This window comes from Pinus tabuliformis, chromosome 1_2 (assembly GCF_031772625.1).
Source record: "Pinus tabuliformis cultivar Carrire ecotype Pingquan chromosome 1_2, CPIR1, whole genome shotgun sequence".
NCBI classification, from domain to species: Eukaryota; Viridiplantae; Streptophyta; class Pinopsida; order Pinales; family Pinaceae; genus Pinus; species Pinus tabuliformis.
The window spans coordinates 561,817,966-561,843,148 of NC_142298.1; the positions used below are offsets into that span (position 1 = coordinate 561,817,966).

At 43.7% G+C, this 25,183-nt stretch overlaps 1 protein-coding gene across 3 annotated transcripts in view; it reads right to left on the reverse strand.

The window, feature by feature from the left end:
* Window positions 1-25,183, reverse strand: part of LOC149206839 (ferredoxin-thioredoxin reductase catalytic chain, chloroplastic-like) — a 225,414-nt gene that overhangs the window by 143,834 nt on the left and 56,397 nt on the right. For all 3 annotated transcript variants that reach the window (XM_089395596.1, XM_089395598.1, XM_089395597.1), the window contains exon 2: window positions 20,564-20,676. In XM_089395596.1, the coding sequence (XP_089251722.1) occupies window positions 20,564-20,676 (113 nt within the window). The remainder of the gene's footprint in view (window positions 1-20,563; window positions 20,677-25,183) is intronic.

The window sequence follows — 25,183 nt, forward strand, 5'->3', positions numbered from 1 at the left end:
AATGTCGGATGTTGTAGAATGTGCTCACCTTCGCATGTGGCATCCTCATCTAGCAAGTTCTTCCATTGGACCAAATACTCCCTGATAATCCTACTCCTCAACCCCCTCTCCCTCGTCTCCAGAATGGCCTCCGGTTCGAGTACGAAATGTCCGTCGTCACCCAACGAGGGTAGCTCCATAGTTGTTGTCACATGCTGCCCCAATACCTTCTTGAGGCACGAGACATGGAAAACATTATGAACCTTGCTCCCGGGTGGAAGCTCCAACGCATATGCCACCTCTCCAATCCGCCTGACAACCTTGTAGGGCCCATAAAAACATGGTTGTAGCTTCTCAGCACCCTTCTACTTCTTCCTGGACTATCTATATCGCTGGAGACGCAAAAAGACCAAGTCTCCTACCTCAAAACGCCTCTCAACCCTATGTCTGTCTGTGTACATTTTCTGTTGATTCTGGGCAATGTGAAGGTTGTCTTTGAGGGCCTTAAGAATGTCTTGGCTCTCTTGAATCCAGCCCTTGGCCCTTGGGGCCCTGCTATCTCCAAAAACAAGGTCAACAAAAGATAAAGCATCATACCCATATAAAGCACGGAAAGGTGACATACTGATGGACATGTGGTAGGTGGTGTTGTAACAATAATCCCCCAAGTGCAGCCACCTCATCCAAGCTCGTTGTCATCCCATCACATAGTTCCTCAAGTATCCCTCCATTGTTGACTATCTCAGTCTGACCATCTGTCTCAAGGAGGTAGCTGGTACTGGGAGTGAGCTCAGTGCTCACCAACCTGAAGAGCTCTTGCCAAAACACCCCCCATGAAGCGGTTGTCCCTGTCGCTGACTATGGTCCTGGGAAGATCATGCAAACAGAAGACCTCTCTAAAAAACAGCTCTGCAACTTGTGAAGCAGAGAACCTGGTGGGGATAGCAAAGAAATGGGCATACTTCGTTAATTTGTCCACCACCAGATATATACAGTCACGGCCTTGTACCGTGGGAAGTCCCGTGGTGAAGTCCATCAAGATGCTCTCCCATTTCCCCTCCGGAATGGGGAGCGGTTGCAGTAACCCAACAGGATGGGTCAACCCCCCCTTGTTCCTCTGGCAAGCCTCACACTCCTGCACATGCCTCAACATGCCCCCCTTGAGGCCCTTCCATGTGAATCGCTCTTTGATTGTCCAGTAAGCCTTCAGAAACCCATGGTGCCCAGACAGTGGTGAATCTTATGCTACATGGAGAATCCTCTCCCTCAACTACGACCCAGGCACCAAAAATATGTGCCCCTTGTAGTAAATGACATCTGCCATCACCTAGTAATGCTCATCTCCATGAGTACCCTCCAAGATCTCACACACCTGCTGATCCTTGGAGTACTCTACCAAAAGTTGGGCCTTCCAATCATGGTAGATGCTCATGAGTGAAAGTGTCGCGGGCTTCCTAGATAAGGCATCTGCCACCACGTTATGCTTGCAATTGACATACTCTATGTCAAAGTCATAAGCCTATATCCTGCTAAGCCACTTTTGTTGTCTATCATTGAGGCCCTTCTACCCAAGAAAGTGGCAAAGACTGTTGTGATCAGTCTTCACTCTGAACCGGTTTCCCACCAAGTACTATTTGAATTTTGCTAATGTGTGCATGATGGCCAACATCTCCTTGTCATAGATCGAGTACAGTCTCTCATGACTAAGGAGCTTCCGACTCTTGAAAGTTATCGTGTGGCGTCCCTGAGACAATACAGTGCTAATGCCTTCACCTGATGCATCGCACTCCAAGGTGAACGGTTGTGTGAAATCGGGTAGCGCCAACACCGGACAACTACTCATCACCTCCTCGAGGTGCTCAAATGTTGCATGTGCCCTGTCTGTCCATGAAAACGCCCAATTCCTGGTCAGATATGTGAGGGGTGTCACTAGCTGTGAGAAGCCCTTAACAAACTTCGCATAGTAGGTGCAGATGCCCACAAATACCCTCAGTTCAGTCACAATCTGAGGCACTGGCCAATCCCGGATAGCCCTAATCTTCTCCTCATGCACCCGCACTCCATCCTCCCCAATAATATGCCCCAAGTAGAGCATCTTTGTCAACCCAAACTTGCACTTGGACAGCTTCGCATAGAATTGTTGCCCCTCCAAAATACTAAGCACCTCTAGATGTTGCAAGTGCTCCTCCCATGTCCTATTGTAGATTAGTATGTCATCGAAAAACACCAACATAAACCTACCTAATTGCTTGTGGAACATGTGGTTCATGCAAGACTGGGAGGTAGCAGGAGCGTTAATCAGCCCAAAGGACATAACCAAGAACTTGAAGAGGCCATAGTGACATCTGAATGTTGTATTGGGGATATCCTGATCCCTCTCCCCGATCTGGTGGTACCCCGAACGTAAATCTATCTTAGAGAAGTACTTGGCTTGTCTAAGCTCATCCATTAGCTCATCTATACGGGGAATAGGGTACCAATTCTTCAGAGTCTTCTTATTGAGAGCTCTGTAATCAATGCACATGTGTAGTGTATTGTCCTTCTTCATCACCAGAACAACTGATGAAGAGAAGGGGCTAGAGCTAAGCCTGATCTGTCCCAATGACAGCAACTCCTGAATGGCTCGCTCAATCTCATCCCAATAAAGCCTTGGGATGTCTATAGGGGGTTGTGAAGACTGCATGTACCCTCGGCTCTAGCTCAATAGTGTGCTCAAACACTTTGTCAAGTGGTCGCCCTGGTGGGATGTCTCCAAACAGTGCGGGGTACCTATCTAGGATGGTCTGAATGTCTGGATGTGGGGGTTGGGGTTGGCCTCCAGCCTCCGAAATCCTAAGCTCCACTGCTCACTCAATGTCTCCATGCCTCAATTCAGCCTCCATCTGGTGTGTCGAGACTGCCTATGGTGGGTATGAGTGCATGCCCATCAAGATAACCAACTTCCCATCTGGCCCTGTGAACTCCATCTCCAGCTTCCACCAATTTGTGGTCACTTGCCCAAGAGAGTAAAGCCACTGGACACCCATCACCACATTGGTGTCTGGTACATCCACCACGAAGAAGTGGTCAGTCACTGAGTAATTCCCCATGGTCACTATCAAAGAGGGGACATATCGTGTGCACTGCATGGTCCTATCCCCTGGCACAAGGACGGAAAAACCCTCAAACTCCCGCATGGTGATACCCCTCCTCTACACCATCTACGCATCAATGAAGTTGTGGGTGGGCCCACTGTCTACCAAAACTAAGACATGCTACCCCTGCACGATGCCTCAGGTCCTCAGGGTCAAATATCTGGGAACCCCATGCAATGAAGCAAGCACTCCCCCAGCAGGTGCGAAAGGTGCTCCTCCAAGCGGTGGTGGTGGTGGTGGTGGTCCCCCTGCTGTATGTGGCTCACTATCACCTCCATATACCTCCGGCTCTACATTATCCTCCTTATCGATATCAGAGAAGACCTCGATGTACTGGGCCTTGCCCGTGGTGCATCTATGGCCTGGTGCCCAAGGCTCCTGGCAAGTGAAGCACAGTTTCCTCCTCCAGAGGTCTCTCCTAGTCTCCTCATCCAACTGTCCACGCCCTTGGTTAGCTCTTGGTGGTGGGGCCCTAGTGTCACAACGCCCAGGAGGGAAAGGAGCTCATGGTGGAATCGGTGCCCTAGTCTTGGGAATTGCATCCTGCAAATCCCGAGCACAAGTCACTGCCTCCCACAGTGTGGTTGGTCTGCAAGATCTCACCAAACCACGCAAGGGCTCAAGCAAACACTCCACAAAAGTGTAAACCCTCCTAGCATCAAACAAGCCTGGCACCATCACAGATACCCTCAAAAAATCTAATATGTAATGCTCGGGGTTGCCGATTTGTTTGAGTTGTGTTAGCTCTCTAAAGTGTGCTTTTGGGTCTCTCCTGTCAAAATGCTCCACAACCCTCCGTGTGAAGTCCTCATAAGAAGTTATGCCAGCATGCCCAAGCATAGTCAGCGCATGGAACCACCAATCGTGGGCCTCCACCTCCAAGTGTAATGTAGACATCTTGATGGCCTCCACCTCTGTCATCCGGTTGAGCTGGAAATATGTGTCCATCTTCTCTACCCAAGCCCTAGGAGTGCACTTGGAAGACCCATCAAAAGTGGTGAGGTACATCCTCCCTATGGTATGTTGTAGCTCTGATTTTTGGGTGTTGGACCCCCATGTGCCCATGCCCTTCTCATCTTGTTTGAGCTAGCAAAAATCTCTAAAGGATAGGACACCCCTAAAATCATCCCCCAAGAGGTTATCAAACATTGCCTCCTCTTCGCTCTTCGGCTCCCCCATATCTACCTCCACCATTGCTTGCTCTCGGGTCGCAATGTCAGGGATGATTTCCAACTCCCTTTCCCTACTCTGGTACCTCTAACTCTAGTAGGTAACATTCTGCTTGTCCACCAAGGTCATATAATCAATCCCCATAACTGAGCCAAGATCAGAGCTCTGATACCACTGTAATATTCCTAATGGAAAATCAACATTGATAAACAAAGCATGCAAATGTACATGCAACACAAAACCCACGTAAAATTAATCATCCATAAATGCACCAGAAAACTGCGCCAACTGGGCCATTTTATTATAAATCAGTGGGGGTATACATAAGTATGAAATGAGTGCACCTGGGCTTCCCCAAGGCAAGCTAAACAAGTCCCAAGTGGAGAAGATGAATGCCTGGATGCTGGAACTTCAATCCCTTCTGAATTCTGTGCTGGCCCTGGCAAACTACATTGTTGGCTGAAGTAGAACTGTTGTTTGACCCACTTCTAGTGTTCAGAAAATTTCGAGAAATTAACCACGGACTCTTCTCAAATAACCCACCAAAACCTAGAAAGGGTTTGGCCTAGTTCAGACCCCCGAAATTACCCCCAATTTTCATATCCTCCTTCAAGTGTTGGGTAATTCGACCCACCTGGAAATGTTGCTACTTACTGCCTCCAAAAATTGTTGAGTATTCCCCTTGAATTTCTCCTCAAGTTCCCCAACCAACTCACTCCCAAATCACCAACCAAACCCCCACAATGAACAACCTCCACCAAGAACTATGCAGGCCCCAAGCAAGACACTTCTGCGCTAGCCCAGAAGAGAAGGATTCGGCCTGAAGAGTGGCCTCTCCAAACCCCCAGCTAAACTCTGCAAAATTGTTGCTAATTCCCCTTAGTGATGACCCCTCAAAGCCTGGAAGGAATGCTACAATGTAACTCGCTCTCCCTAGGAAAGCGTAGCTACTTTCTGCGCCCACACTGCTCCAGATAACCACGAATTTGCCTGAGGAAACACCTCCAAAACAGCTCCACCACACAACAATGGCTCTCCTAGGATGACACTCGGAGTCCACCAAAGAAGAGTTGAGATTTCTCCCTAGAAACCTCTTGTGCTAAACAACACTTGCAGACTTGGCTCAGCAGCTCAAGAGTGCTAGGTGAGTGAGTTTGTCTAAGTGTCAAAAGTCCTAAAATGATGTGTGCTCCCTCTATTTATCCTTGAGTTGCCTTCTCCCCATGTAGGTCCCATGCATCGATGTTGTCCTCCAAAAAGCACGAATTGTCCAAGCGGAGCGTATTTCCCACTTGGGGTGGCCCCCACTAACCACTATGTGTTCGATTTGCCTTCTTTTTCTTATGTGAGTGCTTTCCCTAGCCAAAATTGAAAGCGGGGTTCTCCAACCCACTTCTTCGAAGTTGAGAATCCAAAAATTATCAAAATTGAGCAAAATTGTATTCTTATTTAGCAACATTTGGTAAGTGGGAATATCACACATTTTGTGGTACATTTCCTATTGTAAGTGGCCAAATTATGCTTTTAACTTTCTTTTTCGCTGCAACAACCTCCGGGTCATCATTCCAGGCTCAACCCAAAGAGTGGACAAGGGGAGGGGGAGGCTAACACCTTGTGGACCTAATGGACAACTGTAGACTCGGATGGGAAAAGTGTGAAAGAGGTTATAATGAACGAAGAGGAGTGAATTATATGGTGTCGGGAAGCGGGATCACAGAACCAAAATTAGTATTTTCCATGTAGTGCCAATCCTAAAGCTAGTAGTCAATAGAAGAGATCCCACGGGACTAGGATACAAGATTAACCACGAAATTGGGACAAGGGTACAAGACTACAATCCAAGCCCATTCTTTTCGTTGAAACCCCCCACTAATCCATGTCCAAACGTGCCCAAGAAAAGCAAGCCTAAGCACCCAATTACATAATGAAAGGTCATACCTTCAGGGTTGGAAGACCCACCTTCAAACATACAACCATAACAGAAGGGCGAGAGCGCACATTAGTTGGCTCAGGTGGTGGAGAATGGTGGCACATCAAGCTATCTGGTGGCTGCAAGGGGCTGTTGACTGTCGGATGAAGACAAATCTAGGAGAAAATTCTCTCCTATAGGGGTCACCCATTGGTGGTGGGTAACAGGACCCCTTCTCCCCCACCCTCACCCTTAAGGGTTCCAGAGGATTCTGACAGTAAGCTAGTGCCCAATTCGCCCCTTTGTCCTTGGCCATCAAGCTCAAGGAACCTTGACATCACAACCTCATTGTCCAATCTCTCTCTCACTTTCTCTCTTGACAAGTTCTTGAGTTGTCCAGACTCCAAACTCACTTAGTGTTTTCTAACATCATACCTTTGTCATGGTTTTATACACATGTTCTAATGTTCTTTTTTTCAAAGGGACGGGTAGGTATTTTGATATTAAAATAAAAATCTGGTTTCCGGCCCAAAACCCTTACATTTTTCTTCATGTTCCATAATCATACTACATTCTGAAGTCCAAAATATTGAAAACCTGTGCTTATGGCAATTTTTACCAGCTATTCCAAACAAATGCCTGCCATATTCCTTACAAAAAACTCCTAGTAACAGTTTCTATCTACATAACATCAAAAAATTTCAAAACAAGATAATTTATCTGGCAGATGGCAGTCCTGCCACTTCAACTTCTTGCAGCTCAACTTCAACATTTCTTAGCTTCTTGTTCCTACCTCCCGAGCTTTTTTGGCCCTTTTCTTAACCAGTCCCTCGCTAGTCTCACTTTCTTCCAGAGTAAACTTAGCTCCTCTGTTGAAGTGGTCTTTAAATTCTACCAGTCTGATGTCCATGGTTGTCAATTATGTACGAATCTCGACTTGAAATTGTTCCATTTTGCTCTACATCAATTCATATTTGGTATCCATTAACAGTTGATAAGCCTTCCTTTCCATTTCATTTGAGGCACTCTTTTGCTTCAGGGCATTCTGTTGATTTGTGGTAGCATTGAATGTGCTCTAGCCATGAAAATTGGTGGAGAGGCTAAAGCGCATGAGATCTCTAAGACCCAGAAATCGTTTGGACAGATTGTACCCGGTTTGGGAGATATTAAAATAATTAATATTTTTAATGGAGTTGCTAAGTCTAAACTTAGAAAAAATAAAATATTAATGGGTATTAATATAAAACTGGGTTAGAAGGTTCCAAAAGTCATGGATCAAGCCAAATCTAATCTTAGCCGTTTGTTGACCACTACTAGTCAACTACCCATGCAGTACACCTCCTTTCTGTTGGCAGAGAAGGGTAGCTCCTGAGCGACATGTCCGTGCCAGCCTACAGTCATCGACAACTTGATCATTTTTGTTGTAAACCCAGTCTGCATGTTTGAATTGTAAATAATCTAAGCAGATCAGAGTCATGTATGTAAAGTTGCCTAGGTGGACCTAACTTTCTAATGATGATCTGTGTCCCGGGAGGTTTTTAGTCTCACCGATCCATGGATCGGCAGAGTTTTCCTTCAAACCCGACCCCAAAGCCGGGATGCATTTTGTTATTAGGACTTTAGGAGAATCCTAGCGTGTTAATCTGCTAGATTATAGTTGTGTCGCAGAACTGGGTGGTTTATGAGGGTCTATGTTAAAGTGGGTTCGTCCCCTTGAGATGTAAATTGTAAAAGTCATGATGTAATGTGTCTTGAGGGTTGAGAAATGTTTAAATCCCCTCATGAGTCCTAGGTCCTAGGTCCTAGGGGATGTTTCCAACGGTTTGGTTCAAATGATCCATTTAGAAAATAAATAAAATATTAAAATAAAATTAAAAAAATAAAAAAAATAATAATAATAATAATAAATAAAAAAATAAAAAATAATAAAAAAATTCATAAAACAAAGCAAAAACCCTAAATAATAAAATAATAATATTTTTTGTGAACACATGCAAAATATCATTTTTTAAATAAAATCGACGGATGAGATCAAGAGATGTCTTGATCCTCATCAACGGTCGAGATCAGTTCTACATGGATCACCCAAAACTAGCCGTTGGGATCATTTCCTTCTTATAGGGTCTTAGGGGGTCATTTTACAGGTTTATCTGATCTGTGAGTCTATACTAAGAAAGCTCTCTTGTAATCTGATTTTCTGATTAATAAAAAGACTTTGGGGTTCAAAACTGGCTGGTGTTACTCTCTGGAATTGCTGTGAGGTTTTCATTTTTTCTGCATATTTTAGTTTTCAGCAGTAAATAATAGCTGGTTTTCAGAGCATTGTGGGTACAGGTATCTTGCTCATGTGCTAGGGTTTGAATGTTGTAGGTTTTTTTTTGGAATAATGGCAGGTATCTCCATTATTCCTTGAATTCTAGCAGCATTTCTTGCCCTCTTGCTGATGTTTGCTTGAAGTGTGCAGGAAACCTTTAGGTGCAGGGTATTTGTGGCCGTTTGGGGAAGTTCTGGGCTGAACCAGCCGACTCCCACAGGCTGTTCTGTGCAGAGCCCAGCTGATTGTGCCCTGGGTTAATCCTTTTTTAAAGTTTATTTCATGATTTACATTGAGAAATTTTCTTTCTGCTCACAGTAAAGTTCAAATTTCTGATAGATTGAAAATATTACTGCAATTATTGCTAAATTCGGCTGTGTCAGAGCTGTAAATTTCTGTAACTTTTGGTAAATTTTGAAGGGTTTCACTTTAAACTCTTGCATATATCGGTGAGCCCCTTTTTTTTTGCAGGATTACTTGCGTTTTCTGAATCAAGATACATCATTATTCACGGGTGGCTGTTTTATCATATGCGTGGGCTATTTGAGAGCTGAGCCCTGCAAAACCCATCAGATCTAAATATCAGCGTTTCTCTTGTGGCAAGTTATGTGGCTGTAGCAGGGGTCAAACACTGAAATTTGAAGGGGACAACACCAGTAAACTACACTACGGATATCGTACAAGGAGCTGGTCATTGTATTGAAGTTTACTGCGCTGTCTTGTATACCAGGTTCCATTGTTTCCTTACTGTTGTAGCCTCTGTCAATAAATATGAAATGATTGTGTAAGTTCCAGCTTGATGTTAATGCATTATATTTCCATGTCAATGCCAATTTCTGAGCACAATATTATCTATAAATTGCTGATTTGAGGTCTGGTTTACATTCTTGGCACTGTATGTACACTTGAGACAAAACATCACAAGTTACACCTACAGAAATGTGCCATCGAACTAATTGACAAAACACACCAGTGACAAGTCCAACCAAAACTCAGTAATTTATTGGGAAATCTAAGGAAAATCTGTGTGCAGCTGCGTTGAAACGATTTATTGTTGCCGTCGTGTTTTAGATTTACTCCCTCCGGTGGCTGGTATATCATCGCTTAACGGTTTGGCGTATGCTCCTGCGGTTTGGTTTCAACTGCGTATCTCTTTCATAGAACAACTGTCGCCGTCAACTGTGTATGAAACCCTATCGTGCCCCTTTCATTTGTTGTTCATTATCGTTAGGGTAAAGTCGACGCGTTTTGAGCTGTAGGTTTTCTGATTTTTTTTGAGTTTTACGCTGAGCCCGTCGCAGCATATGATCACTCGTCCTTCTTTCAGCCCCGTATTGTCACGCAGACCTTTCTGGCTTCCATCCCCGCGTGCTGGTTCAACTGCTGTTTCATTACCTTCGTTTTCTTTGTTGGGCGTAAACGTTAATGTGGTCACGTATGCCAGTTTGACCCACGAATTGGGCTTTGGAATTATTTTTAATAAAGTCTCATTTTATTTTCTTTTAAATCTTTTTTTTTTTTAGGAATTTAGAGTTAGCTTTGCAGGATTTAAATTTTTCTCTTCTTTAGGTTTTTGTTTAATAAATAAAAAAAAAAAAAGGGTAGTATAGATGGTATTTAGAATTTAATTTATTCTGCAAGCTAGGTTGTATTTTATTTAGATTCAAATATAGTTTTAAATTATTTTCTTAGTTTAGATTTTTTTTAGTTTTCATTTTCAAAAAAAAAATAAAAAATAAAAAAAAAATAAAAAGAGGATTTGTAATTTTTTTTAGGATTTGGTTTCATCTTTTAAAATAGTTTAGTTTTAGATCAATAGCTTATAGATTTTCATTTTGGGATTTTGTTTCAAAAAAAAAAAAAAATTGAAATTTTCTCTTTTGCCAAAATCCAGCAGTTTCCAGGAAATTATCAGGCTAAGATTCGAATTTATAAATGCGGAATGAAGGTTTTACCTGTACATGATTGATTGTCTTAAAAATGGTGTCTGATAAATGATTTGTGATTGCATTAGTATTTTCTTATTTCCTGGATATCAATATTGAGTTTTGGTCATTTTGGGACTTCGTGGTTTTACTGAGCATTTAAGCAGTCCTTGTTATCTGATGATAGATGATTACTTTGCATGGTTTACTTTCTTACATCATCTAGCAGGTTTTCATTTAAAAGGTCAATTTCATAAGGCACTGGTCCACCAAATTAACAAAATCATTTTAGTGCATCGTGTCTCCCAGCCAAATTGCTTGGCATTTGGCTTTCATCATCTCACAGGGTCTACCCCCCTTAGCCGTGGGAGACAGGCTTAAACGGAGGGATCGAGGATCAGAGTGACAGCCCCCGGTCTGAGCGTTGTCGTGTCAATCCGCGCGACAACACCGTTGATTAGAGATTTGATCTCGATCATTGATGGACCAACGAGAAAACTGTAAGAGGAGGCTTGAGGGTCAGTTGAAGAATACACGAGAGTGATTAGTGATTCATTTTGCTAGAGCAGGGTTGCTAAGCAAAGTTGAATCAGTGATCAACAGCGAGGGGCAGTGAGTACGAGGCAGAGAGGCAGGGACAATACTGGGAGACCAGCACAGAAGCAGAGAGAGCGAGAGCAGCAATCAGTCCAGGCTACGCAGAGCCCAGAGAGACTACGTCATCCACGCAGAGGGCAGAGGGAGTGACGCAGAGGCTGCGCAGTGCCTCAGAGAGCTAACTCAGAAAGTCTTGGGGCTGACACAGGTCAACAGGAGGCTGACGCAGAGGCTAGAAGGGCCAACGCTGAGTTTCAGTTGTGCCAGAGAGGGTTTCTGTGGGACAGGTTTTCTGAATGCTTGTTTCCGGATATAGAGGTATTGTTGTCGTATATTTTCCTCTATCAGGTGAGCCAGTTTAGGCACCCAATTGTATTCTGATAAACTGCATAATAATATAACCCTCTAAATAGATGCACCAATTTTCCCGCATTGGGTTTTTTCCGAGGACATTGGTCCAAAAATAATGTGTCACTTGTGTGCTTGTTTTCTTTCAGTTGATGATTTGTAGATATTGATACTCTAATTGTGTTTATTTTCAGTATTTACATGGTAAATAACTTGTTAAGTAATTAAACAAGTAGGAAGAAATAAACCAGATAGTATAGGAAGAATTTCTAACGGGTTAAACTTAGAAATTCCAACATGGTATCAGAGCATGGTTGCAGATCACAGGAAAACTAAAGGCATCAACCGAGCAGAGCATTTGCAGCAGATTCAGCTGTCCCGAGAGATAGAGTTGATCCTTGCAGAAGGTCACAGAGGAAGGAGTGACGCAGAGGGATTGCGCCATCAGTCTGGGCCAGAAAGAGGTCAGCGCAAAGGCTGAGAGAGGCAAAATCAGGCTCACGCAGAGCCATGCAGAGGCCAGGAGGGCTAACGCAATTGGCTGAGGGAGTTGATTTGCCGGTGTCGGGATTGCGCAGAGCCAAGTGGCTCAATCCTTCAGTTGTTGGGGCATAGAAGGTTGTTGGTAATTTGCGGAGCAAAGCTGGTGGGGTACTATAGTCAGAACAGTACCTAACAGGGCAAGACTAAGGAGGAGGGAGTTGCTGCCGCGACGGATTTCTAGCCAAGGAATCCGGATCAATGGTGCAGTTGCACAGACGATTGGAGTGGGGTAACTTGACGTTGGCAAAAGAATTTCCAGGAGGGAAATTGGGACTCAGAGGGAGTCCAGAGGAGAACTTCTAGACGGAAGTAGAGAGACTCAGGAGGAGTCGAACCGAGAGCTTCCAGGAGGGAAGTAGAGAGATTCGCAGGAGTCGACAGAAGAGTAGCGAGATGGTCGTGAATGGGCTAAGAGATCAGAACAGGCTGGACGAAGCATCCAACTTTGTGGTCTGGAAGGCCAGGATCTTGTCCATTCTAAACAGATATCGCATCAAGGACTTCGCCTTGAAAATAGTGGTGATCCCAGTTGACCCAGTTGAAAATGAGAAGTATGAAGAGGCAATGGTCAGGGCAAAGTGCATCATCCTTGATGGGGTCAAGGATCATGTGGTCCAACATATTGCCGAGAAGGAAACGGCAAATGAGCAGTGGGAAGCCCTGAAGAAATTGTACTAGTATCTTTCGTGCAGAGGAACATGTTGAGAATCAGCTACGGTCATACCAGATGCAGAAGGGGGAGCAGATAGATCACTTCCTCGGTCGATTGAAGGAGATCCGGGACCAGCTAAGTTCCATAGGAGCCACACCTGATGAGGAAATGTTGGTGAGGACCGCACTTAACACAGTATCCGAGGAGTGGGAGACATTTGTCCAGAGCATATTGGGGAGGGTGAGTCTTCCAGATTGGGAAGAACTGTGGGCGGCTCTTCGCCAAGAGGAGATCAGGCGGTTGAGCAAGGCGGGGAGTAGCGGGAAAGTGGTCAGGATCAAGAAGGAAGAGGAAGAGGATGCGGCTCTGGCATCTGCGAGAAAGCAGGAGAAGAGGAAGAAGAAGGACCTCTCCAAGGTCAAGTGCTTCCATTGTGGAGAATTGGGTCATTTTGCGAACCAGTGTCCTGGGAAGAAGAGTAAGGGAGAGGCTTTGGACTCGAAGGCAGCACCAGCGAAGGCGGAGAAAGAAGTTGAGGAGGATGATGATTGTGCCATGAGTGCTCATGTGCCACTTGAGAAGAAGTGTGGAGACATCGAGATGTAGTCAGACGGACTACAAGCGATGGGGCAGGATCCTTGAGGTACCCAACCTCTTGGATTATATGTTGCTACGGGAGCCTCGAAGAGGAGTAGCAAGGACTAATGGATGTCAATAGAGACGGATGCGGATGAAGCAGCAGAGAGTGCTACAGTGCAGGAGTCCCCAGATAGCGCAAGGCTAGCAGGCTGCAACAATGCAAGAGGCACGGGAGTGTTGCACCAGTGCAGGATGGCACGAAGAGGTGTGCAACGGTGCTAGATGCAGGGAGTTGTTGCAGCGGCGCAGAGGTCAGTAGAGGGAGCACTTGTTAGAGGCAGAGGGAGCTTTAGCATCGGGAGTGTTTCTAGCCTGACAAGGGATGTCAGAAGTTGGGTGGATCAGTTACTTACTTCTCAGTAACTGAGTTGCAGAGCAGTAGCACGATGCAACATGATGAGAGGGGATGCAGTGCAGATGCAGTGCTGGGAGGATGGACCAACAACAGCACGAATACAGAGGCAATTTCCGTATGGATGCAGAAGTGGCAGTGGCAGGGCCATGGGCAGCAGTAAAGGATACAGCAGTGCAGACGATGTTGGGCGGGGAGGCCTAGCATCAGCACAGGGATTGGTGTCGGATAATCATGGTGATGCTCAATGAGGAGTATTACTAGAGCAAAGTTCTCGTTAATAGGGAGTGTTGATTTGGGGTAGCATCGGATGTGTTCTAGCCATGAAAATTGGTCGAGACGCTAAAGCACATGAGATCTCCAAGGCCCAGAAATGGTTTGGACAGATTGTACCCAGTTTGGGAGATATTAAAATAATTAATATTTTTAATGGAGTTCCTAAGTCTAAACTTAGGAAAAATAAAATATTAATGGGCATTAATATAAAACTGGGTTAGAAGGTTCCAAAAGTCATGGATCAAGCCAAATCCAATCTTAGCTGTTGATTAGAGATTTAATCTTAGCCATTGATGGACCAAGGAGAAAAGTATAAGAGAAGGCTTGAGGTCAGTTGGAGAATACACTAGAGTGATCAGTGATTCATTTTGCTAAAGCGGGGTTACTAAGCAAGTTGAATCAGTGATCAACAGCGAGGGGCAGTGAGTACGAGGCAGAGAGGCAACGACAATACTAGGAGACCAGCACAACAGCAGAGAGAGCGAGAGCAGCAGTCAGTCCAGGCTACGCAGAGCCCAGCAGAGGTAGCGCAGAGACCAGAGAGACTGCGTCATCCACGCAGAGGGCCAGAGGGTGAGGGTTGCGCAGTGCCTCAGAGAGCTGACGCAGGTCAGCAAGAGGCTGACGCAGAGGCCAGAAGGGTCAGTGCTGAGCTTTAGTTGTGCCGGAGAGGGTTTCTATGGGACAGGTTTTTTGAATACCTGTTTCTGGATATAGAGGTATTGTTGTCGTATATTTTTCTCTATCGGGTGAGCCAGTTTAGGCACCCAGTTGTACTCTAATAAACCGCATAATAATACAACCCTCTGAATAGATGCACTGGTTTTCCCGCATTGGATTTTTTCTGGGGACATTGGTCCAAAAATAATGGTGTCACTTGTGTGCTTGTTTTCTTTTAGTTGATGATCTGTAGATGTTGATACTGTACTTGTGTTTATTTTCAGTATTTACATGGTAAATAACTTGTTAAGCAAATAAACAAGTAGGAAGAAATAAACCAGATAGTACAGGAAGAATTTCTAACAGGTTAAACTTAGAAATTCCAACATGGTATCAAAGCGTGGTTGCAGATCACAGGAAAACTGAAGGCATCAACCAAGCAAAGCATTTGCAATAGATTCAGCTGTCCCGAGAGACAAAGTTGATCCTTGCAGAAGGCGACAGAGGAAGGAGTGACACAGAGGGATTGCGTCATCAGTCTGGGCCAGAGAGAGGCCAGTGCAAAGGCTGAGAGAGGCAAAATCAGGCTCACGCAGAGCCATGCAGAGGTCAGGAGAGCTGACGCAGTTGGCTGAGGGAGTTGATTTGTCGGTGTTGGGATTGCGCAGAGCCAAGTGGCTCAATCCTTCAGTTGCTGGGGCATAGGAGGTTGTTGGTAATTTGCGGAGCAAAGCTAGTGGGGTACTATGACCAGAACAGTACCTAACAGGGCAAGACCAAGGAGGAGGGAGTTGCTGCCGAGGCGGATTTCTAGTCAAGGAATCCGAATCAGTGGTGCAGTTGCACAAACAATTGGAGTGGGGCAACTTGACGTTGGCAAAAGAATTTCCAGGAGGGAAATCGGGACTCAGAGGGAGTCCAGAGGAGAACTTCTAGACGGAAGTAGAGAGACTTAGGAGGAGTCGAACCGAGAACTTCCAGGAGGGAAGTAGAGAGACTCGCAAGAGTCGACAGAAGAGCAGCGAGATGATCGTGAATGGGCTAAGAGATCAGGGCAGGCTGGACGAAGCGTCCAACTTTGTGGTCTGGAAGGCCAGGATCTTGTCCATTCTAAACAGATATCCATCAAGGACTTCGCCTTGAAAATAGTAGCGATCCAGTTGACCCAGTTGTAAATGAGAAGTACGAGGAGGCAATGGCCAGGGGGAAGTGCATCATCCTTGATGGGGTCAAGGATCATGTGGTCCAACATATTGCCGAGAAGGAAACGGCAAATGAGATGTGGGAAGCCCTGAAGAAATTGTACCAGCATACTTCCGTGCAGAGGAACATGTTACTTGAGAATTAGCTGCGATCATACCAGATGCAGAAGGGGGAGCAGATAGATCACTTCCTCAATCGATTGAAGGAGATCCGGGACCAGCTAACTTCCATAGGAGCCACACCTGATGAGGAGATGTTGGTGAGGACCGCACTTAACGCAGTCTCCGAGGAGTGGGAGACATTTGTCCAGAGCATACTGGGCAGGGCGAGTCTTCCAGATTGGGAAGAACTGTGGGCGGCTCTTCACCAAGAGGAGATCAGGTGATTGATCAAGGCGGGGAATAGCGGGAAAGTGGTCAGGATCAAGAAGGAAGAGGAAGAGGATGCAGCTCTCGCATCTGCGGGAAAGTAGGAGAAGAGGAAGAAGAAGGACCTCTCCAAGGTCAAGTGCTTCCATTGTGGGGAACTGGTTCATTTTGCGAAGCAGTTTCCTAGGAAGAAGAGTAAGGGAGAGGCTTCGGACTCGAAGGCAGCACCAGCGAAGGAAAAGAAAGAAGTTGAGGAGGATGACGATTGTGCCATGAGTGCTCATGTGCCACTTGAGAAGAAGTGGGGAGACATCGAGATGTAGTCAAACGAACTACAAGCGATGAGGGGCAGGGTCCTTGAGGTACCCAACCTCTTGGATTATACGTTGCTATGGGAGCCTCGAAGAGGAGTAGCAAGGACTGATGGATGTCGGTAGAGATGGATGCGGATGAAGAGGCAGAGAGTGCTACAGTGCAGGAGTCCCCGAATAGCATGAGGCTAGCAGGCTGCAACAATGCAAGAGGCACGGGAGTGTTGCACCAGCGCAGTATGGCATAGAGAGGTGTGCAACGGTGCTAGATGCAGGGAGTTGTTGCAGCAGTGCAGGGGTCAGTAGAGGGAGCTTCAGCATCGGGAGTGTTTCTAGCCTGACAAGGGATGTCAGAAGTTGGGTGGATCAGTTACTTACTTCTCAATAACTGAGTTGCAGAGCAGTAGCACGATGCAGCATGATGAGAGGGGATGTAGTGCAGATGCAATGCTGGGAGGATGGACCAACAGCAGCACGAATACAGAGGGAACTGTCGTACAGATGCAGTAGTAGCAGTGGCAGTGGCAGGGCCATGGGCAGCAGTAAAGGATGCAGCAGTGCAAAGGATGTTGGGCGGGGATGCCTAGCATCAACACAGGGATCGGTGTCGAATAATCAGGGTGATGCTCAGTGAGGAGTATTATTAGAGCAGAGTCCTCACTGATAGGGAGTGTTGATTTGGGGTAGCATCGAATGTGTTCTAGCCATGAAAATTGGTCGACAAGCTAAAGCACATGAGATCTCCAAGACCCATAAATGGTTTGGACAGATTGTACCCGGTTTGGGAGATATTAAAATAATTAATATTTTTAATGGAGTTCCTAAGTCTAAACTTCGGAAAAATAAAATATTAATGGGTATTAATATAAAACTGGGTTAGAAGGTTCCAAAAGTCATGGATCAAGCCAAACCTAATCTTAGTCGTTGATTAGAGATTTAATCTCGGCCATTGATGGACCAACGAGAAAAGTATAAGAGGAGGCTTGAGGGTCAGTTGGAGAATACACTAGAGTGATGAGTCATTCATTTTTCTAGAGCGGGGTTACTAAGCAAAGTTGAATCAGTGATCAGTAGCGAGGGGCAGTGAGTACGACGCAGAGAGGCAGGGACAATACTGGGAGACCAGCACAAAAGCAAAGAGAGCGAGAGCAGCAGTCAGTCCAGGCTACGTAGAGCCCAGCAGAGGTAGCGCAGAGCCTAGAGGGACTGCGTCATCCACGCAGAGGGCAGAGGGAGTGACGCAAAGGCTCCCAGAGGCTGCGCAATGCCTCAGAGAGCTGACGCAGAGAGTCTTGGGGCTGACGCAGAGGCCAGAAGGGCCAGTGCTGAGCTTCAGTTGTGCCGGAGAGGGTTTCTATGGGACAGGTTTTTTGAAATTTCCAGATATAGAGGTATTGTTGTCGTATATTTTTCTCTATCGAGTGAGCCAGTTTAGGCACCCAGTTGTACTCTAATAAACTGCATAATAATATAACCCTTTGAATAGATACATTGGTTTTCCTGCATTGGGTTTTTCCGGGGACATTGGTCCAAAAATAACGGTGTCACTTGTGTGCTTGTTTTCTTTTAGTTGATGATCTGTAGATGTTGATACTGTACTTGTGTTTATTTTCAGTATTTACATGGTAAATAACTTGTTAAGTAATTAAACAAGTAGGAAGAAATAAACCAAATAGTACAGGAAGAATTTCTAACGGGTTAAACTTAGAAATTCCAACAATTCAACAGCCCCTCCAGTGCCTCCAACAATCTTTCCAAAAGCAATTTCATTTCGACCTGCTCGTTCCCACTAGATGAAATCCCCAAATCCTTCATAATAAGCCTATGTTGCACTGCTCGATTTCCAAGAGTTAACACTCGCAGTAGCTGGCAGTAGCAAGCACTCAACAACAATGCAGCGCGAGTTCGAATACGAACATCGCCAAGCCTCATATAACGTCCTTTGCGTCTGTTCCTCCACCCTAAAGCATTAAAATCGAATCCATGCCAAAATCTTGTCGAATTCCCTTAGGTGATTGTTAAATGATACAGTGGGAGAAAAGGATTAACTCTATTCTGTAAATTGCATGCATCGACGCGTTCCCCACCTATATATTCCAAATCTCGGCTTGAAATATTAAAATCGGTGGCCACTTGTGCTTGCACGAGGCTTCATTCCTTTGCCAAATGTTACGATGATTTGGACAAGGGTGTGTCTCTGACACTCTGTTGATTTGTGTGGCTAGAGAGTTAATGGGAGCCACCATTTCTTCATTGCCAACGCTAGGATGTGAGCCTGTGTCCAATTGTTGGATGATTAAACGGATGGGGAGTCCTCCACATTATATGCTTGATCATTTATTCAGTTGCTCAAGCCTTTATAAATAGTTTTTTGTCCAAAAATTTTGTTCATTGTTTTCATGGTAGAGGAGAATTTACAATCAACCTATGCTCCAATTCTAAAGACCCTTGTGCTAACATAGTCCCTCTATTTGCCAATGTGTCAACTGATGTGTTCAGTTGCTTGTACACATGGAAAAAATCAGTTTGTTCAAAATGTTGTGTTTGTAAAGCAATCATTTGCAAGATAGGAGAGAGGCCAGAATTGTGCAACCCCTTTGCTTTCCACACCTGCCGAATTACAATCAATGAATCCCCAAACACCATAATTTTAGAAATTTTCCTTGCTATTGCTAATTCTAATCCTTGCCAAAGAGCTAGATATTCAGTTTGGTTGTTAGTTGTATACCTAGACCCCAAGCATATTGTATCTCTATTTGTTCAGCAGGACAAAGGATAGCCCCTCCTGGTCCTGCCACCCCTACATATGTTCTAATGTTATATAGGTTTATTTCTTTATCATCTCTAAAAGTTGCACTTGCACTCCCATATTTTATTCATATTAGTTGCACTCTTCAATCCTACTAACCTACTTTTGTGGTCATTCATCGGACATTAATATAATTATCTTATCTTATCTACATTAGCAATCAACTTCTAACAAAAGAAAACATCTTCAACCGCCAAGTAGTGTAATTGCCAATAGTCAATTTGATCTAGATTGAGCAATGGGTGGTTATAGGAGAAGTAGTTATCCTCCTCACCTAGGTTCAAATCCTGCTTGTGACATGTTTGCCACTCATTGGCTGGTTGAGGTAGACAATGTACCAGCAATTTCACTCTTGCTTAAGTGCTTGAAGGTGGGACAAAATGTTTCCAAAACTTTAGTCAATTGGCTCTTGCTTGGTGGTTAAGAAGAGAAGTTGTTTTCACCCACTCGTGTTCAAATCCCGCTTGTGACGTGTTTGACCATTATGGGCAGACTGGGGCGAAACAGCATCAGCAATCTCACTTTCGCTTAAGGGCTTGAGGGCAGTACAAGATGTTCTAAACATGTTTGAAGCCCGGGGGTTAACTCAATTAGTTGTCACCAATGTTGTTGGGCATTTGGTTAGTTCTAAACTTCTATGATAGCAGGTGCTCAGTTCAAATCCCACTAGGTGGCACAGTAGTCTATGCCAAGGGGTTTACTAGGGCTGCCATCCAGGGATATGGGGAAGCATCCCTTGGGTTTTCTGAAGAGATTTTCATTGTAAAAAGAAAGACCCAAGGGGTTAGTTCAATCAATTGTTACCAATGTTGCTTTTGCCTAGTTCTGTGCCAGCAAGTGCCTGGTTCAAATTCCCCTTGGTTAGGCACACCAGTCTATGCTGACACGTTTACTAGGGAATATGGGGAAACATCACTTGTATTTCCCCATAAGGTTTTCCTCAGAAAAAGGTAATGTAATTGCCTATTTAATATAAAGCATATTGATACATGCCATCTCCATGAACAAGGCCTGAAAATATACTACTCACAAAAAACATATTGTAAACCACATCTCTATAGTGATGCACGCTGCCACACATTACTTTTCTTGATAGAGATATTCCTTTTACTGCGATATTAATCAAGAAAATTCAAAATCAGATCACCAGATTTTGAACTTCATTAATTTTTTAATGAGATGACTAGAGTTGATAGGTTTCACTTAGTTTTCTATGTAGGCAGCTAATAGAACTGCAACAAGCACAGAAAAATATTTAGTTAGGTGCTCTCAAATTGTATTATAGATGTATTGTTCATCTACTGACTGAGTAGTTGATTACCCCACAGTAATATCCAAACTCAAATATGGAAATTCAAGGTTATTGATGTTGACCTTAATAACAACAGAAGTAACTGCTTTATCAACACAAAAGTATGTGTCCGACCGGCGAGCATATTGTTCAGAAAATTTCCTCATTATTTCAACAGATTTGTCGGAAGGTTCCACTGCGTTTACCACACAATACGAAGATCAGTTTGTCAAATAAATATCCACATCGATTATCATACCATATCAATAATACTCATCTCACAAAAATAAGGACATCAAAGAAAAAGCATACACAAGAATCGTACATGACATTCAAGTAAAGTTACTCTCTCAATGCCAATAAAGTTTTCAGATTACATCAATTACAATACCAATCTAGGATTTCTCAAATAGGCTGCCTGAGTTGTAAAATAAGTCTCTTACAGACTATAGACTAACTCCTCCACTAGAATTGCAACTCCACTTACCTGTTAGACATTGACTGCTCGTAACATTTTGAACTATTTCTCAAATAGCTCACCTGAGTTGTCGAACTACAGACTATAGACAAACTCCTCTAAGAGAATTGCAACTTCACTTGCTATATGTTGACTGCTTGTAACATTTTGAATGTATATTAAGGATTTTTGGCCTCCTAAGATGAGACAGTCTGTATCATCCTTTGCATTATAAGAAATCACGGCTACATGTCTGGAAAGAACAAGTTGTTCTGAACAACTCAAACTGTGAAAATGGTGACATGAAAATAATTTGATGTGATATGGTTCACAATTAATAACTAGGTGACCCAACCTTTGTTAGTACATTATGTCAGTGTTTAATAAAGGTTATTAATGTTAGGCTATAAAAGTTCACTGCTAACATAACAAATCTTGTGAATCCCCGACTCCAAATTTAATAAAGATACCTTCTCGTTCATGTGTGCTTCTGTTTTCAAATTTCTAATGCTGGTATCAGAGCACACAATTTCTCAAGAAACATCAAATAATCATGCCGAGACAGACTTTGGCACAAAGGTTCAGAGTTATCTCAGTTCCGCACGAAAGGAATTAAATCAAAAGACAGTCAAGTGATGAATTATAAGTTATTTGGTTTTGAAAAAAAAATAAGGGAAAGTTGAAAAAGCAAATAAATTTTGTAAAGGTTTCTAACATTGAAACTTTAAAAAAAAAAAGTATCATTTGAAAAGGCGAATACATTTGAATTATTCGACGGCTCTCAAGAGGGGATTGCGGATGAAATATTATGCAACGAAATCATTTCGACCAGCACCAGACATAAATCAGACGGACGATTGATGGCAACAGTATCTGATGTTTTAGTAGCAGCCATAATCATTCCCAGCAATTCCACCCAGAAGGCAACCCTTCATACAAAACGGTGGCTCTTCCCGTTTATGGCAGTAGAAATTTCATATGTATACCCTCTAGACGAGGAAATTTGGCAGCCCGGAAATATCTCTCAAGCGGTGTCGGCAACAGTATTTGACAAGCAGCATATTTATTCGACACAGTATAGCATTTGTGAGAAATAATAGCGGCATATTAGTATTTGACGGGCAGAAGCAAAAAAACAATCGGCCTTCGTTAATCAACAGTCAGCAAAACAACATTATTGTACGAATAAGAATTCGATAGAAAGAATTTAGCCATTGTCATACCAATTCAATTTTAATTTGCACAAGAAACACCTCTCTATAAAAGCAAGTTGAAAACTTTAACCCAAAGTTTCAATAAAGAAAGACCATACAGGCAATCTCAAAATTATGGCTACCATCCAAATTTACGTTGGTGGTTAAATAGCTTTCACTCAAACTTGGATGCCTAACCTGTGACAATGGATGGAGCAGGACCGGAGTTAACCTATTGTGGTCGGGATGTTTGATCGACTGTCAGATTAAAACTGATGTGCATCTCTTTAAGGGCAACAATAATAAGATGACTACCATGTGCAATTATAACAGCAACATGTATTTGCCTCCACCACCTTCATAATGCCAATTTTCCACTAATATCATTTTTGATATCCAAGTGGTTTATAGAGTGATTTTTTTTTGGTTAACATATATCATACCCTGCTCTCCATGTACGCTTATGGACGGTAACTGTCATTCACTGCTCTCACACCTGACTTTTCTCTGTTATCAAATCAGTAAATCGCTGATGCTTTAACTCTCATAATATAGATCATCTAAACCAGTTCCATCCAATATATCAAAACAAGCATGTAGCGAACATCCATCTCCTGTATTATATAGGCTCTCCTCAACACTCACATACTCTTATGCATCTGATTTTCACTACTTCTAGGTGCCTAGCCCTTAGCTGTTTAGAATCCCTGAAACTACTTTTAATATTCTGGACAAATGTAGTTTGCATTCTCAAATTTGTGTGGTCCTAAATGGCACCGATCACTTCCTCATTCTTGGAGGTACACCTGCTTTCCTTTTGTTGGAGTAGTGTGAGTGGTCGATTATTTGTTGGGCACTAGCTAATGAGTCCTTTGCTCCGAATATTCAGGTACCTACTGCCCCCTACCCCTCCAACCAATTATGAATGATCTCCTTTCAGATCCCTCCAAATCAACCTCACATGGCCCCCTACCCACTCTCACCTATACCAATCCAGTACTAAGCACTGACTACTCTTTTGATAAGAAATACATGGCACGTCATAAAACCAGTTTTCCCCATATATATGAAACCCACAACCTGTCATGAAGCTCATGATTGACTTAGCCTAGTGAACATATTTTAACATATAGTATATTGTACTTCTCTATTTTGTAATTTATCCTTATCTCTTCTAGGGGATGGTCTAAATTGATCACTCTGCCTTAATTGTGTATTTTATATATAGTAATACAAACGAGTGTACAGAATGTGTATAGTTTAGCAATCTCAACTCCTGTACTCGCATACTTGATCTCTTATGTTCTCTTGTGTGTGGGCATTCAAATTGTTGGCACTGTGTTCGTATCATTTCCCCAGTTTCAATTACACCTGCTCCTGCACTATGCATGCTCTCTATCCTCAAAATTGTTGGTATGATGCAGGCTGCAAAAAGTTCCACGGATTAACCAAATATATCCTCATTCACAGACCCAATAAAGCCAAGTTAATCCAAAAGGTTTATCAAACCATCCTCGGGAAGAAGAAATACCAGTGCCTCCTTTATAAACACAAAAGAGACTGTTCAGCAATGTGGAGTCAACTCGCAACTCTAAATCCTTCTAGAAAATATTCTTACCAAAAAGGTCCACTTGCATGCACCATAGTTGATCCTAACAATTTGTGAAGTATGCTATCCCATTGTATGTAGTCCCCAACAAACCCCCTGTCACTGTTAATCCCAAACGTCCTAGTGATATTTCTCTACTTATCACATAATCATGTGATCCATCTTCAAACTGCAGTCTAAACAATCACAGGATATAGAAAGCTTGAAATATATTTCATAGTGGCAGTCAACCCCCATCTATATAGCACCCCAATAACAGAGCAAGTTTCCGATCTATTCAAGACAACATTGGATCAGTGGCTAGGGCAATCTTGGGACCATGAGTTGGGATGGCATCCAAAAGTCACGAAAACAGGAATTTTTTGCTGGGGTGAGATTAAGAGTCTGATAGGGGTTTCTCAGCCACAGGCAATCATCTCAAAACTGCCAGAGCAGCTCCCTATGACCTACCGCTCGTCAGTTTTTTATACCAAGTATATGGTAAATTTCGTTGGAAGCCTTTTTCTAAACCAGACCTATCCTTATCTCTGTTACCTGTTCATATCCAGCTCTGTTCACCAAATGCAAGTGAAAAGATTCGCTATAGGTACCCCTGCTAGAAGACGGGGTAACAGGACCTCACATATCATCCATCCACTTATAAATCTGGAGATCAAAATGAATGTAATATCCCTAAGGAAAATTAACAGTAAATATGCAAAACAAACATAGACAAAAACACCATGAAATAGTGAACACACAATCACACAGTAAAATTGCACCAAAAACTGTGTTGCTGAGCTCTTTTTATTAATAAAGATGGGTGTACAATAAGGTGCTGGAAGGAATGCACCTAGGCTTTCTTAAGGCAAGCTAGCAAAGCCCCAAAAGACAAATAAGACACCCTACACTGATCTGCTGCTATGCAGCTCAAGCTCTGCGCTGAAGATGCCCAAAAATACACCGCTAGCTGAATAGATCTGCTGCCAAGGCCCTCTCCAGTGCTCAGAAAATTCTGGGAAATTAACCCCAGCCACTCCACCAAATACCCAGAATAACCCACAAAGGATTTGGCCAATGCTTGACCTCATAAATTCAGCCCTATTTCCCCTCAATGGCTCAACTGCTAGGTGATTCGACCCACCTGTAAATACTAAATTATGTTGCGAAAGGCACCCAAAATGGCGGCAATACTCCTCAAAATGCTTCCCTGACCTTCTCTCCAAGTTTCAGCCCCAATCCCAACTCACTCCTCCACCTCCCAGAGTGCTCCCACAAAGAACTGCACAATCCCTGCGCTGTTGTAGTTGTTCCTCTCCCAGGAAATCGACCCTCCTGCTGGTAGTGCGAAAAGGCAAGGTGGAACTCCCTTCTTGGGCTGCACTCAAATTCCACCGAAGCAAGGGTTGAGATCTCCACTCGGAGACACTCATGTGCTAAATAGCACTTGCAGACTTGGCTTCAA